The 18038-nt window shown below is 44.5% G+C and overlaps 1 protein-coding gene across 1 annotated transcript in view; it reads right to left on the bottom strand.

Moving 5' to 3' along the window:
* Positions 1-1505: 1505 nt before the first annotated feature.
* The window catches only part of LOC311121253 (xylosyltransferase 1-like), a gene marked incomplete at both ends in the record, with an annotated part of 29547 nt that continues 13014 nt past the window's right edge, over positions 1506-18038 (bottom strand). Inside the window, 4 exons of the mRNA XM_084195769.1 lie at positions 1506-1682; positions 2173-2389; positions 7087-7167; positions 14340-14542. Coding sequence (XP_084051895.1) covers positions 1506-1682; positions 2173-2389; positions 7087-7167; positions 14340-14542 — 678 coding nt within the window. The remainder of the gene's footprint in view (positions 1683-2172; positions 2390-7086; positions 7168-14339; positions 14543-18038) is intronic.

Below are 18038 nucleotides of genomic sequence, written 5' to 3'. Positions count from 1 at the left end.
TTCATCAAGTGAGAGAAACCAGAGAGTGGAAAGATTGCGACTAGGTCCAAGATCTAGCTATGAAAGGTTCTCTCTGTTGTCTGTAACAGGTGAGACTTTTTCACCTCATCTCCTCCACCCTCTTTCTTTCTCTCCTCCTTTTTTCCCCTCACTGATCTGTCCGTTTCCTAAGCAACACAAAACCCCCACAGACTTACTAGAGCACTCCTCCACACCACACAGAACCATTAATAGGGGCACTAGACACCCACTCCTATACCACAGATAGAACTAGATACGTGTCCAGTACTAGATACCTACTCCTATACCACAGATAGAACTAGATACGTGTCCAGTACTAGTCACCCACTCCTATACCACAGATAGAACTAGATACGTGTCCAGTACTAGATACCCATTCCTATACCACAGATAGAACTAGATACGTGTCCAGTACTAGATACCCACTCCTATACCACAGATAGAACTAGATACGTGTCCAGTACTAGATACCCACTCCTATACCACAGATAGAACTAGATACGTGTCCAGTACTAGATACCCACTCCTATACCACAGATAGAACTAGATACATGTCCAGTACTAGATACCCACTCCTATACCACAGATAGAACTAGATACGTGTCCAGTACTAGATACCCACTCCTATACCACAGATAGAACTAGATACGTGTCCAGTACTAGATACCCACTCCTATACCACAGATAGAACTAGATACATGTCCAGTACTAGATACCCACTCCTATACCACAGATAGAACTAGATACATGTCCAGTACTAGATACCCATTCCTATACCACAGATATAACTAGATACATGTCCAGTACTAGATACTACACAGTCCTCCTCAGTCATTCTGAAGCATGTGCAGCTTCTAGCCTAAATATAGCCTCTCTGTCAATCTATACTGGATCCTACTGAGCGTGGAAAACCCACACTCAATAGGATATTAATTAAGTCCTATTAATACAGTGGACTGACTGGTAGGCGGTAGGAGGTCTGCACTGTGCCCAGTGTGTTCTGTATACTGTAATGAAACACCACACACACACACACACACATACACACACACACACACACACACACACACACACACACACACACACTGTTCCCAGGCATTTTATACTGTAATAATACTGTCAGTGTGCTCCAGTCATGCCAGGATTCCAAGGGAGAGACAGAGAGACAGAGTCAGGATTGGGCATTAGGGTTGGCAGCCAACAGGGCGAGACAGTAGGCTAGGCAGAGGGCAGCAAGCTGGCATAGAGAGTAGTTAGGTCAGCACTATGACTTTGGATGTATTCAAGTGTGTGTGTTTGAGAGAGAGAGAAAAGTGTGTGTGTGTGTGTGTGTGTCTGTGTGCATGCGTGAGAGAGAGAGAAATATGTGAAAGAGATGTGTGTTTATACTGTAAGTTTATGTGGGTGTATACGTTTTGTGTGTGTACATGTATGTACGTACGTGTGTGTGTGTGTGTGTGTATGTGTGTGATACCATGTCTCACCTGGAAGCGGTGGAAGTCGGCAGGTTTGAAGTCGTTGGGGGAGCAGCCGCACCAGTCCACTATGTGTTTGTACTGACACTTACAGCCCAGCTTCCTGTTCCAGTTAGTGATGCGCAGGTTGTTGTCCACCATGCTCTCACAGTGAGCACTGTTCTCCAGCACCGTATGGAAGAACGACTGAGAGAGAGAGAGAAGAAAAGAGAGAGTGGGCGTCAGAATCTATAACTTCACCTTCCTGCACTGAAGTGTAGTGTAGGTGGAAGAGAAGAGAATGAAGGATGACGTGGACATCTGTAACACTTAACCACAAACATCTCCAGTTTTTCATCTATTTAACTTTCAAAACATCTCCTCCAAGCCCTTACGCAGTGTCCTTAGGACTGGTGTGTGTAAGTGTGTGTGTTTACCTCAGCGAGCAGAAGTATATAGGTGTGTGTGTGTGTGTTCTTACCTCAGCGGGCAGCAGTGTGTAGGTGTGTGTGTGTGTGTTCTTACCTCAGCGGGCAGCAGTGTGTAGGTGTGTGTGTGTGTGTTTACCTCAGTGAGCAGAAGTATATAGGTGTGTGTGTGTGTGTTCTTACCTCAGCGGGCAGCAGTGTGTAGGTGTGTGTGTGTGTGTTTACCTCAGTGAGCAGAAGTATATAGGTGTGTGTGTGTGTGTTCTTACCTCAGCGGGCAGCAGTGTGTAGGTATAGAAGCGCTTCATGTTGATGACCAGGTCGTCTTGGGATTTTATAACGTACTCCACGAACGCACGATTGAGCAGGAACCAATCAGAACCGCCGTCCACAGAAATGCCTTCTGGGATTTTACGGTCGCCCAGTCGCCACATGTGGGTGTCGCACTCGAAGAAAAGCCGGTCCAGACCTTGTTTGCGGATAAACCTGGTTGACCAAAAACACACAACCATGGTTAAACCTACAGCGACCACAAACACACGAACACACAACCATGGTTAAACCTATAGCAACCACAAACACACAACCATGGTTAAACCTATAGCGACCACAAACACACAACCATGGTTAAACCTATAGCAACCACAAACACAACCATGGTTAAACCTATAGCGACCACAAACACACAACCATGGTTAAACCTATAGCGACCACAAACACACAACCATGGTTAAACCTATAGCAACCACAAACACACAACCATGGTTAAACCTATAGCGACCACAAACACACAACCATGGTTAAACCTATAGCGACCACAAACACACAACCATGGTTAAACCTATAGCAACCACAAACACACAACCATGGTTAAACCTATAGCGACCACAAACACACAACCATGGTTAAACCTATAGCGACCACAAACACACAACCATGGTTAAACCTATAGCGACCACAAACACACAACCATGGTTAAACCTATAGCGACCACAAACACACAACCATGGTTAAACCTATAGCGACCACAAACACACAACCATGGTTAAACCTATAGCAACCACAAACACACAACCATGGTTAACCTATAGCAACCACAAACACACAACCATGGTTAAACCTATAGCGACCACAAACATGGTTAAACCTATAGCGACCACAAACACACAACCATGGTTAAACCTATAGCAACCACAAACACACAACCATGGTTAAACCTATAGCGACCACAAACACACAACCATGGTTAAACCTATAGCGACCACAAACACACAACCATGGTTAAACCTATAGCGACCACAAACACACAACCATGGTTAAACCTATAGCGACCACAAACACACAACCATGGTTAAACCTATAGCAACCACAAACACACAACCATGGTTAAACCTATAGCAACCACAAACACACAACCATGGTTAAACCTATAGCGACCACAAACACACAAACACACAACCATGGTTAAACCTATAGCGACCACAAACACACAACCATGGTTAAACCTATAGCAACCACAAACACACAACCATGGTTAAACCTATAGCAACCACAAACACACAACCATGGTTAAACCTATAGCGACCACAAACACACAACCATGGTTAAACCTATAGCGACCACAAACACAACCATGGTTAAACCTATAGCGACCACAAACACACAACCATGGTTAAACCTATAGCAACCACAAACACACAACCATGGTTAAACCTATAGCGACCACAAACACACAAACACACAACCATGGTTAAACCTATAGCAACCACAAACACACAACCATGGTTAAACCTATAGCAACCACAAACACACAACCATGGTTAAACCTATAGCGACCACAAACACACAACCATGGTTAAACCTATAGCAACCACAAACACACAACCATGGTTAAACCTATAGCAACCACAAACACACAACCATGGTTAAACCTATAGCAACCACAAACACACAACCATGGTTAAACCTATAGCGACCACAAACACACAACCATGGTTAAACCTATAGCAACCACAAACACACAACCATGGTTAAACCTATAGCGACCACAAACACACAACCATGGTTAAACCTATAGCGACCACAAACACACAACCATGGTTAAACCTATAGCGACCACAAACACACAACCATGGTTAAACCTATAGCGACCACAAACACACAACCATGGTTAAACCTATAGCGACCACAAACACACAACCATGGTTAAACCTATAGCAACCACAAACACACAACCATGGTTAAACCTATAGCAACCACAAACACACAACCATGGTTAAACCTATAGCGACCACAAACACACAACCATGGTTAAACCTATAGCGACCACAAACACACAACCATGGTTAAACCTATAGCAACCACAAACACACAACCATGGTTAAACCTATAGCGACCACAAACACACAACCATGGTTAAACCTATAGCGACCACAAACACACAACCATGGTTAAACCTATAGCAACCACAAACACACAACCATGGTTAAACCTATAGCGACCACAAACACACAACCATGGTTAAACCTATAGCAACCACAAACACACAACCATGGTTAAACCTATAGCGACCACAAACACACAACCATGGTTAAACCTATAGCGACCACAAACACACAACCATGGTTAAACCTATAGCGACCACAAACACACAACCATGGTTAAACCTATAGCGACCACAAACACACAACCATGGTTAAACCTATAGCGACCACAAACACACAACCATGGTTAAACCTATAGCAACCACAAACACACAACCATGGTTAAACCTATAGCAACCACAAACACACAACCATGGTTAAACCTATAGCGACCACAAACACACAACCATGGTTAAACCTATAGCGACCACAAACACACAACCATGGTTAAACCTATAGCGACCACAAACACACAACCATGGTTAAACCTATAGCGACCACAAACACACAACCATGGTTAAACCTATAGCAACCACAAACACACAACCATGGTTAAACCTATAGCGACCACAAACACACAACCATGGTTAAACCTATAGCGACCACAAACACACAACCATGGTTAAACCTATAGCGACCACAAACACACAACCATGGTTAAACCTATAGCGACCACAAACACACAACCATGGTTAAACCTATAGCAACCACAAACACACAACCACACAACCATGGTTAAGTTTTTTTCTTTTACATACAACCACTAACTTATATAAACTTATGTTACACTCAACTATACACTCACTTATATAAACATATTTTTGCTTTATTTGTCCTTTATTTAACCAGATGGTCTCTTGAGGAACCTCTTTTTCCAGAGACTGGGAGAAAGCAAGGTCAAAAAAGCCTTGTATGGCAACATAGTCCATCTCTCACAGCTGCCGTATTCAAAAATGCATACAAACTGAACAAAACATCTCTGTGGTGACATGTTTATAAACATTTACAAACATTTGAAAGTTCCATATAGCCTAGTGGTTAGTATATGTTCTGCTTGGAAAACATGTATGTTCCATGTTCACCAATTTCCCTTTCCAGTAGACACTCAGGATCCTCTCCCAGTAGCATTGAGAGAGCATAGAGAGAGAGTCACATCCTATACATGTTTCCCTCAAACAATGTGTGATTTATGTGAAAGCACCAAGTGTTGCAGTAGGTGTCAAATTCAGGTCAAACAGACAACTGTTTCACTCAGTCCTTGAAGGTATTAAAGCCAGCTGCTATCCAAACAGAAACAAAGTTGTATAACCTATATACACCTCCATTTGATTCCTATAGAAACAGCTATATAGGAACAACCTTCATTAATCCACTATCCATCCTATCTCATGCCAGTAGTGGTTTTATTCAGTCAAGCCCGTCTAACCCCTGGCACACACACACACACACACACACACACACACACACACGCACACACACACACACACACACACACACAATGGCACAGCACGACAGGCAGCCAGACTGTGATTGGTGTCAGTGTGTGTGTGTGTGAGTACCAGTGATTGGCATGTCATTAAGTAGCGTGATATGGCATGGAGCGGGTTGGGGACAGGGCTGGCAGGCAGCACCTCGCCACGGCAACAAGGGAAGGTTAATTAATAAAGCTACAGATGGAGCCTAATTGGATTATGACTCAGTCACCAAGCTGGGGCAAGGAGGGTGTGTGTGTGTGTGTGTGTGTGTGTGTGTGTGTGTGTGTGTGTGTGTGTGTGTGTGTGACAGTGGAGGCTCCTCAGAGGAGGAAAGGGAGGACCATCCTCCTCAGTGAATTTCATAAAAATACAAATAGTGAAACATTAAAAGTGATCCTTTTTAGATAAAACTATACTAAATATATTCACGTCACCAAATAATTTATTAAAACACACTGTTTTCACAAGCGAAGGGAAAAGGTGAGAGGATGAGAGGGTGTAGATACGAGAAGGAAGTGATCATGCTGTTTGTATGTGGCTGCTACGAAAGTGAACCGATTCTGTTTGTATGTGGCTGCTATGAAAGTGAACCGATTCTGTTTAAAAACGTTACCTGAATTTGTCCAATAGAAACTCTCGTTTGCAACTGTTGGACTAATGATTACACCCTAGATCAGCTAGATGCAGGCAAGAGTATGCAAGGCGGTATTGAATGTGTCACTGTCTGTCGCCTTGATTACTCAAACTTCTCTCTCGACCTGTGCACCTACGTTGAAAACTTTTATTCATAGGCTAGGTTGTAGCAACCTCATGATGGGTATAGGGACAATTCGAGTATCATGTAGTAACCTAAACCTATTGCTGTTACATTGAACTAGGTGAGTGGAATATGAATGACAGTCATCCAATATGCTGTAATAGAAATAAGGCCATGCTCATGAAAAAAAGAATCGTTCTCCCTCATCTTAAACGGCACCGTCCGCCACTGGTGTGTGAGAATGCGAATAAAAATGAGTGAACATGTTTTAATGTGTCTGTATCATGCTAGTGTGTGTGTGTGTGTGTGTGTGTGTGTACGTGCACCTATAATAATATGCCATTTAGCAGACGCTTTTATCCAAAGCGACTTACAGTCATGCGTGCATACATTTTTTGTGTATGGATGGTCCCGGGGATCGAACCCACTACCTTGGCGTTACAAGCGCCGTGCTCTACCAGCTGAGCTACAGAGGACCACCTGTACGTGGGTGTGTATTTTTCAGTGTGTGTGCGTGTTAGATCTCACCTGGCGTTGTCTCTGCCGTGGGACTTGATGAAGTTCATGTCTCTGTACTTGGACAGGAAGGCCACCAGCTGGCTGTTGGTCCTGTTAACAACAACCAGGAAGAGATAATTAGAAACCAACCAATCAGTGGAAACGACAGCCAGGAAGTTCATAATTACCAACCAATCAAAGAGAGAGAGGTAGAAACCATATGCCATATGAAAGGGCAATAGAACAGCTTTTCTCGGTCATCACTTTTCAAGGGTTGTCAAGGATACAAAGATATATTTGTTAAAGGGATAGTTCCCTATAAAAATCTAAGTATGCCAGCCATTTTCTTGGACTCTCACTCATACAACCGCCACTCACTTTTATGCTCAGTTTGATTTTGGGGTGAACTATTGCTTTAACAGAACATTTGATCATTTATTATTTAACTATACACTATCACTAGGGGCCAGGGTTTTCCAGGTCAGTTGGTCAGGAAAACTACTGACCCTAAGTAGTAAGACAGTAAACATAACATCCATGTAGCAGTTGGCTCAATAACCAACCCCACAGGCACTATACAATACAGTAGTCCAGTCGAGTCAAACCCTTTCTAGGTAGCCCATCCAGGCTAAAGGCTTCTCCTCTGCAGTGCAAGACATCATTGCCACAGTAAAGGTATTCTCAACAATACAGATATCTGCATGGTGTAAAGCAGGGTAGGGGGTAGGCTGTCCGGACCTTTAGATGACAGCTCAGTTTTCCTTTCTAAAAGAGCCTAAACTCTCCTAACAAAGCTGGGCTAGCGCAGGCTGAAGGAACGCATATTAATGCCATTTACTGATGAAGGAGCAATTTCACAGCCCCAAGGCTTTCCTTAGCAGATGTAGTGGGACACACACACACACACACACACAAACACAGACAACACACACACAGAGCACAGCACAGCGGGGGAAATCGAGGTCACAGCATAAATTTGCCAGAGTTGTGTCATTGTGCCTGAGTGGTCCCCAGTCTGTCCAGTGGGTCTGGTTGGTTTGCTGACTGACTGTCTACCCAAGGGTGCCCTCTCGTCTCTCTGTCACTATGTGTCTGGCTGGATGGCATTCACACACACTGCCACCCAAGCCAGTACCACAGAATCACCAGCCAAGCCCATATCATAGTCTTTAGTAAAGCAGCTGGATAGTTTTTAGTAAAGCAACTAGATAGTCTTTAGTAAAGCAGCTGGATATTCTTTAGTAAAGCAGCTGGATAGTCTTTGGTGAAGCAGCTGGATAGTTTTTAGTGAAGCAGCTGGATAGTCTTTAGTAAAGCAGCTGGATATTCTTTAGTAAAGCAGCTGGATAGTCTTTAGTAAAGCAGCTGGATAGTCTTTAGTAAAGCAGCTGGATAGTCTTTGGTGAAGCAGCTGGATAGTTTTTAGTAAAGCAGCTGGATAGTCTTTAGTAAAGCAGCTGGATATTCTTTAGTGAAAGCTATATAGTATTTATTAAAGCAGCTGGATAGTCTTTATTAAAGCAGCTGGATAGTCTTTATTAAAGCAGCTGGATAGTATTTACTAAAGTAGCTGGATAGTCTTCAGTAAAGCAGCTGGATAGTCTTTAGTAAAGCGGCTGGATAGTCTTTAGTGAAGCAGCTGGATAGTCTTTAGAGAAGCAGCTGGGTAGTCTTTATTGAAGCAGCTGGATAGTCTTTAGTAAAGCAGCTGGATAGTCTTTATTAAAGCAGCTGGATAGTATTTAGTGAAGCAGCTGGATAGTCTTTAGTGAAGCAGCTGGATAGTCTTTAGTAAAGCAGCGGGATAGTCTTTAGTAAAGCAGCGGGATAGTCTTTAGTGATGCAGCTGGATAGTCTTTATTAAAGCAGCTGGATAGTCTTTATTAAAGCAGGAGGTTAGAAAAGAGGATAGAAGCAAGACAACACTGCCTGTCTTGAAGAAGAGAAAAGCCTGGAAAGAGATCCTTGCTCTGGGACAAAACAACCATGTAACCCATCCCTCCCTCCTCCATCCCTCCATTGCAGCCCACCGGGCAGACACACAGACACCACCGCTGGGACGAGGGGGAGAGGGTATTTGGGCTGGGCCTTTCAGGCTCATCCATGTGGACGGGAGGACATCATCAGAGAATTAGACAGGGAATAATGCCTGTCTCTCTCCTCCAGCCTACTGATGGCACCAGCACCAAGCCTAACCCTGCATTCCTTATACTGTAGCAGTGGAGCCTGTGGCCATAGGGTGGATCATAGGAATAATGCCTGTCTCTCTCAGTAGCACCGGACCTAACCCTGCATTCCTTATAGCATTGGTGCTGTATGGCTGTAGCATACTGTAGGGACTGTCCCTTCATTCCTTATACAGTATCAGTGGAGAAGATGACCATAGGGTGGATCATAGCCTGGTTATTATTTTAGTGTGGTACTTTGACTCTAGCATAGCCTGGTTATTCTTTTAGTGAGGTACTATGACTGTAGCATAGCCTGGTTATTCTTTTAGTGAGGTACTATGACTGTAGCATACCCTGGTTATTCTTTTAGTGAGGTACTATGACTCTAGCATACCCTGGTTATTCTTTTAGTGAGGTACTATGACTGTAGCATAGACTGGTTGGCTTCATTCTACACTCGCATGACAGTTGAATTGAACTGAATTGAAGAGGGCTGTGCAAGGCAAGTATAGTTTGTCACAGAGCTTTCTTCTTCCTTCTTTTTTGATTGTATCACTATACGGCCTTGTAGATGAGCGGGAGTGGATTGAGGGAGTGGACTGATGATCAGTGTGTTGTGGGTTAAAGTATGTAAATATTGTCTAAATGAAGAAACTTGAGTCAAATCCAAGAAGTGGTCCAAAAAAGCTTTTGCAATGCAAGTATATACTATTACATATTATAAATATATACTATTACTGTATGCTATGCCAACATGTAACCTCCCCTCTCTTTCCCCTTCTCTTATTCACTCTCTTCTTTCACTCCCTCTCCCTCCATCTCTCTTCACATGGGCCTATAAAAACCTCCAGTGTCAGCCCTTTCCTCCACCACATCACCGCCATGCAAATGAAGAGAAGAAGAGGAGACAGACAGGAAGAAAGAAACAGCTCATCAGCACACCACAAACACATTCACTCACACAGTGACAGATGCAAGCGTACACCCACATTATGCAAACACAGGCATACACAACGGCATTATGCACACACACACACACGCACACACACACACGGGCGCACAGGCGCACACACATACACTTGAGCGCACATAGACAGACAGACAGACAAAAAGACAGACAGATACTATCACTTTTATAATCGAACATCAAAATCAGAACTATTCTCCCTGTTCTCACACTATCCCATAATATCTAAGACAAGCACATATCCACATGGCAACAGACTAAAAGTACGCTCTCAGGGTGTCTCCTGAGCCTGTGTATATAAACCAAACACACGTGTTGGACTATGAAACAACACACTTTCTTTATACCTTCCATTTTAGCTCCAGGTGTTGGACACACAAGGTCCAGTTTCCTTTTTCACAATGGCGATTTCAGCTACTGGTGGCCATCTGGGGCAAGTACAGTGGCAAGAAAAAGTATGTGAACCCTTTGGAATTACCTGGATTTCTGCATTAATTGGTCATAAAATGTGATCTGATCTTCATCTAAGTCACCACAATAGACAAACACAGTGTGCTTAAACTAATAACACACAAATTATTCTATTTTCCTTGTCTATATTGAATACATCATTTAAACATTCACAGTGTAGGTTGGAAAAAGTATGTGAACCCCTAGGCTAATGGCTTCTCCAAAAGCTAAATGGCTTCTCCAGCTAACCTGGAGTCCAATCAATGAGACGAGATTGGAGATGTTGGTTAGAGCTGCCCTGCCCTATAAAAAACACTCACAAAATTTTAGTTTGCTATTCACAAGAAGCATTGCCTGATGTGAACCATGCCTTGAACAAAACAGATATCAGAAGACCTAAGATTAAGAATTGTTGACTTGCTGGAAAGGGTTACAAAAGTATCTCTAAAAGTCTTGATGTTCATCAGTCCACGGTAAGACAAATTGTCTATAAATGGAGAAAGTTCAGCACTGTTGCTACTCTCCCTAGGATTGACCGTCATCAACAGAAAAAAGTTTATCAAGACATTTTGCAGGGGAATGTAAGGCTATCTGTCCACCAATTGAAGCTCAACAGAAGTTGGGTGATGCAACAGGACAATGACCCAAAACACAGAAGTAAATCAACAACAGAATGGCTTCAACAGAAGAAAATACGCCTTCTGGAGTGGCCCAGTCAGAGTCCTGACCTCAACCCGATTCAGATGCTGTGGCATGACCTCAAGAGAGCGGTTCACACCAGACATGCCAAGAATATTGCTGAACTGAAACAGTTTTGTAAAGTGGAATGGACCAAAATTCCTCCTGACCGTTGTGCAGGTCTGAGCCGCAACTACAGAAAACATTTGGTTGAAGTTATTGCTGCCAAAGGAGGGTCAACCATTTGTTAAATCCAAGGGTTCACATACTTTTCCCACCCTGCACTGTGAATGTTTACACAGTGTGTTCAATAAAGACATGAAAACGTATGATTGTTTGTGTGTTATTAGTTTAAGCAGACTGTGTCTGTCTATTGTTGTGACTTAGATGAAGATCAGATCACATTTTATGACCAATTTATGCAGAAATCCAGGTAATTCCAAAGGGTTCACATACATTTTCTTGCCACTGTATGTGATAGAAGTCTATGAGGGACTAATGTGTGGATCCACATCACAAACCTACCAGCAGACCCTGAGGCCCTACAGGTTCACAAGGGTGTGTATGTGTGGCACTCAGCCCTCGGTGGAATGAGTCAGACACATTTTAAACTCTTCTTCTTCTCTCCCCCTCCAGCATTCCAATTACCTCCACAGACAGGTGCAGGCCCTGGCCTCCCAGTACCTCAACGTGAGGGTGACCCCCTGGAGGATGGCTACCATCTGGGGCGGTGCCAAACACACACAAACACACACACACTAACCACCTGTTGGGAAGTCAATACATATTGACCAAGGGGCAATTTACATGTAATCAGTTCACCATGTAACCTATTCAACTGAGTAAGTAAGCCAGGACAGGGATTGGAATTCGGGGGGAACAAATGTGTAATCACCTTAAGAAGAACCGGAGATCTACTGTAATTGATCTATTTAAGTTTTTTAGCTAGGGTTTTTGTTGTAAGTCTGCAGTGATTGTATAGTGATTGTGACTGTATGGATTCCTCGAGTGCCTATGGGGCTATATAGCCGTGTGTGTCTACTGTCTGATAGCCATTCAGACTTTTAGTACTGTTTGTATCTCTTCATAATGGCTCATTTTAAAGAGTGTATAGACTGTAAATTATAATTACACAACAAAGGACTATCAGTAGAATCTCTCAATATTTTTTATCCATATGACCAAACTGGTGTTCAAAGTGTTCAGAGTAATTTCATGTCAGGTCAAACAGAGAAGTGAGCATGTGAAGTAGTATTTCCTCTCTGTCTGACTCCTGGCCACTCACCCCTAAACAGCTTGACTGTTTCGAAGGAGAAGAGGCCCAAGACGTTCCAGTAAAACCAATTGCTGTCAACACAGCTGCTGCTACTTCCGTACTTAAATATATACAGAGCATTCGGAAAGTATTCAGACCCCTTCCCTTTTTCCACTTTGTTACGTTACAGCCTTATTCTAAAATGTATTACATAACTAAATGTCCTCATCAATCTACACATGATACCCCATAATGACAAAGTGAAAACAGGGTTGTAGAAATGCTTGCTAATTTATTACAAATAAAAAACAGAAATACCTTATTTACATCAGACCCTTTGCTATGAGACTTGATATTGAGCTCAGGTGCATCCTGTTTCCATTGATCATCCTTGAAATGTTTCTACAACTTGATTGGAGTCCACCTGTTGTAAATTCAATTGATTGGACATGATTTGGAAAGACACACACCTGTCTATATAAGGTCCCACAGTTGACAATGCATGTCAGAGCAAAAACCAAGCCATGAAAGGAATTGTCCGTAGAGTTCCGAGACAGGATTGTGTCGAGGCACAGATCTGGGGAAGGGTACCAAAAAATGTCTGCAGCATTGAAGGTCCCCAAAAACACAATGGCCTCCATCATTCTTAAATGGAAGAAGTTTGGAACCACCAAGATTCTTCCTAAAGCTGGCCGCCCGGCGAAACTGAGCAATCGGAGGAGAAGGGCCTTGGTCAGGGAGGTGACCAAGAACCCAATGGTCACTCTGACAGAGCTCCAGAGTTCCTCTGTGGATATGGGAGAACCTTCTAGAAGGGCAACCATCTCTGCAGCATTCCACCAATCAGGCCTTTATGGTAGAGTGGCCAGACAGAAGCCACTCCTCAGTAAAAGGCACATGACAGCCCGCTTGGAGTTTGCCAAAAGGCACCTAAAGGACTCTCAGACCATGAGAAACAAGATTCTCTGGTCTGATGAAACCAAGATTGAACTCTTTGGCCTGAATGCCAAGCGTCACATCTGGAGGAAAACCGGCACCATCCCTACGATGAACCATGATGGTGCCAGCATCATGCTGTGGGGGTGTTTTTCAGTGGCAGGGACTTGGAGACTAGTCAGGATCGAGGCAAAGATGAAGTGCTCAGGACCTCAGACTGGGCCGAAACAGGAGTGGCTTCAGGACAAGTCTCTGAATGTTCTTGAGTGGCCCAGCCAGAGCCCGGACTTGAACCCAATCGAACATCTCTGGAGAGACCTGAAAATAGCTGTGCAGCGACACTCCCCATCCAACCTGACAGAGAGGCTTTGCAGAGAAGAATGGGAAAAACTCCCCAAATACAGGTGTGTCAAGCTTGTAGTGTCATACCCAAGAAGACTCGAGGCTGTAATCGCTGCCAAAGGTTCTTCAACAAAGTACTGAGTAAAGGGTCTGAATACTTATGTAAATGTGAAATTTAAGTTGTTTATTTTTACTACATTTGCAAAAATTTCTAAAAACCTGTTTTTGCTTTTTCATTATGGGGTATTGTGTGTAGATTGATCAGTGAAATAGAATAAGGCTGTAACGTAACAAAATGTGGAAAAAGTCAAGGGGTCTGAATAATTTCCCAATGCACAGTAGGTCAACTATTTGGAAAACCTTGCCCCTCCACCCAAGTCACGTGGGACCCTGACGTTAATTAAGAAGTCCCAGCTCCAGTCGGTCATGGTGATCAGGTCTGACATACTGCTAGCCTCTACCCCCCTGTCACCTCCACCCCAGTCACCTGATGGGGTAGTCTGCAGCGCTGAGGTTGATGAAGAAGTCCCAGCTCCAGTCGGTCATGGTGATGAGGTCTGCCATGCTACGTAGGTACATTGTGAGCAGGCTGGCACCGCCCCAGATGGTAGCCATCCTCCAGGGCGTCACCCTCACGTTGGGGTACTGGGAGGCCAGGGCCTGCACCTGTCTGTGGAGGTAGTTGGAACGCTGGAAGGGGAGAGAAGAGGAAGAGTTTAAAACATGTGTCAAACTCATTCCACGGAGGGCTGAGTGTCTGCAGGTTTTTGCTCCACCCTTGGACTTGATTGATGAATTAAGGTCACTGATTAGTAAGGAACTCCCCTCACCTGGTTATGTAGGTCTTACTTGAAAGGAAAATCAAAAAACCAGCAGACACTAGGCCCTCCATGGAATGAGTTTGACACCCCTGGTTTAAGACAATATCCTACGTATAGGATAAGGGTATAGACCAGGGCTCTCCAACCCTGTTCCTGGAGAGCTACCGTCCTGTAGGTTTTCACTCCAACCCCAATCTAGCACACCTGATTCCAGGGCCGGTCCTTGACGTCTATGATTGGTGATCCGGACCGGACCAAAAACCAAAGTCTGTGGATGTGGAAATCAAGGATGGTCCGGAAGACGTCGGCGTCGGTCTATGCTTACTGTGGTGTAGCCTACAGTGTTGTCTGAAATTGAATTTCATGAATGCCCATCTATGTGGTAAGCCTACCGTTTGTAAAACACCAAAAAACGTTGTCCGGACAGGACCAAAAAAAGATGTCCAAAAGACGTCGGCTCGTGCTTACTGGGGTGTAGCCTACGACATCAGCCAACAATGGAATTTTATGAATGCCCATCCATTTGGTAGGCCACCATTTGTAAAACAGGCCATTGCATTGGCTTTATTAGTCCTGATTCCTGTGACTAATCAATTTGGCTATTTAAGCTCTGAATATCAGCTAGTAGCTTCCCAACTTTATCAGGAGTTATCACGAGCCTATTTGCAATGCGTTTACACAGCGGGAAATGGAGAAGTATTTTTTTCTGCTATGATCAGCTTGTCAAACATTGATGGATACAAACTTGAAACCACTGATCATGACAACGGGGTGAAACTCCTGGACAACAGTTGTGATTGTCCATTTCATATTGTCCATCTTACTTTGACCTGTCCTGTTTTTAGGATATGTTGTTTGTTAACATGACAGCTCTTTTATATTTGATTGAGCGCCATTTAGGTTAGGCTATTTGATCGGAGAAACATGATGTAAAATGAGCTGTCATGCATGATGTAAAAAGTGTCAGTTTCATTACATTGTCATACATTTTATCTCCAGCCTGTAGGCTATAGAAGGCCACATTCTCTTTCTACCATATTCTATATCTGCTACATGATTTATGTTAGATAATTGTTTTGACGGAACGTTGTTGGAGCGCTGCAGAGATGCGTCTCTCCAACAGCACGCTGGAGAGGCGCAGTGGGAATGGACAAGCAAAATATTTTGCTCCCCTGCCTGTGACAAAGTGGCCGCTGCTTATCAAAGGGCGGCATCAGCGCTCACCTAAAAAGCCCATATGCCACTGGTTGAGAGAAATTGTCACTGTTTTTTTGTGAGGTTTTATGTGTTGTTGTTGGAGGTGAGTCTTGGTCAGTTTAGCTCAGAAACTGCAGTCCTCGTCAATCTGCTGTCATAGGAGGCCGCCTAATCCTGCCGTGCCTGATTCTATTAATTAGCTGCTTGAAAAGCTGAACCAGGTTAGTTACAACTGGGGTTGGAGTAAAAACCTACAGGAGGGTGGCTCACCAGGAACAGGGTTGGAGAGCCCTGGTCTCGGGTAAATGCCACCATTAGTCTCTCCTCTGGGTTATCAGTTGATAGAGCTAAGGGAATGGTTGTATTTAAAAAACAATTGATTTACGCAGGCAATCTTCTAATGTTAGGTGCCTGCACTGGCCTACAGTATGTAAATGTACTGGAAGTAGTAGAGGCAGTGGTGGTATTTAGTCTAAGGTGGATTGTACTAGTTTACAGGACCTTGTCTACATTGATGAGTAGAAGTACTTCACAGTAGTGCAAGGGCAGGCAGTTTATTGTGATTTTAAAGTGATTTATGGTGGGTTATAAAGGGTGTATCATACCTGGTCTACATGTACAGTGAGGGAAAAAAGTATTTGATCCCCTGCTGATTTTGTACGTTTGCCCACTGACAAAGACACGATCAGTCTATAATTTTAATGGTAGGTTTATTTGAACATTGAGAGACAGAATAACAACAAAAAAATCCAGAAAAACGTATGTCAAAAATGTTATAAATTGATTTGCATTTTAATGAGGGAATTACGTTTTTGACCCCTCTGCAAAACATGACTTAGTACTTAGTACTGGCAATCACAGAGGTCAGAAATTTCTTGTAGTTGGCCACCAGGTTTGCACACATCTCAGGAGGGATTTTGTTCCACTCCTCTTTACAGATCTTCTCCAAGTCATTAAGGTTTCGAGCCTGACGTTTGGCAACTCGAACCTTCAGCTCCCTCCACAGATTTTCTATGGGATTAAGGTCTGGAGACTGGCTAGGCCTCTCCAGGACCTTAATGTGGTTCTTCTTGAGCCACTCCTTTGTTGCCTTGGCCGTGTGTTTTGGGTCATTGTCATGCTCGAATACCCATTCACGACCCATTGTCACGATCGTCATATGGAACAGACCAAGGCGCAGCGTGATGAACAAACATACTTTAATTAGTTAAAGTTTAAACTCAATACAAAACAAGAAACGACTCGTGACGTCCAACGGTATCAATGACCGAACACGGAACAAAAACCCACAAACACAAAGGGAAAACAGACAGTTTAAATATGGCTCCCAATCAGAGACAACCAGCCAACAGCTGACACTCGTTGCCTCTGATTGGGAGTCACTCAGGCAAACATAGAATACAACAAACTAGAATGAACACCACAGAATGAACACACCCTGGCTCAACATATAGAGTCCCAGAGCCAGGGTGTGACAGTACCCCCCCCTAAAGGCGCGGACTGCGACCGCGCCTCAACTAAAACAAAACAGGGGAGGGCTGGGCGGGCATACCTCCTCGGCGGCGGTTCAGGCTCCGGCCTTGACCACCACCCTCCAATCAACCCCCCATAGCGCCCCTGGTCCAGTCTGGCCCCGCTGGCTGGAGCTGAACTTGACACTGGTGGAGCGGATTGCTCTAGCTCCGGCGCGAAGCATCTGACCGGTGCCGGACCAGCCACCGGTGGAACAGGCACGGCCCGTGCCGGACTGACGACGCACACCACTGGCTTGGTGTGGGGAGCAGGAGCGGGCCGCGCCGGGCTGACGAAACGCACCACTGACTTGGTGCGGGGAGCAGGAGCGGGCCGGACCGGGTTCACGAAGCGCACCACTGACTTGGTGCGGGGATCAGGAACGGGCCGAGCTGGGCTGACGAAACGCACCACTGACTTGGTGCGGGGAGCAGGAATGGGCCGGACCGGGCTGACGACGCGCACCACTGACTTGGTGCGGGGAGCAGGAACGGGCCGTGCCGGGCTGACGAAGCGCACCACTGACTTGGTGCGGGGAGCAGGAACGGGCCGTGCCGGGCTGACGAAGCGCACCACTGACTTGGTGCGAGTGGCAGGAACAGGCCGGACCGTACTGGGAACACACACCACTGGCCCTACGTGGGGATCAGGAACAG

Source organism: Coregonus lavaretus, assembly GCF_964263955.1.
Source record: "Coregonus lavaretus genome assembly, contig: HAP1_SCAFFOLD_5991, whole genome shotgun sequence".
Classification (NCBI taxonomy): domain Eukaryota; kingdom Metazoa; phylum Chordata; class Actinopteri; order Salmoniformes; family Salmonidae; genus Coregonus; species Coregonus lavaretus.
This window is presented reverse-complemented; position numbering and strand designations above follow the sequence as displayed.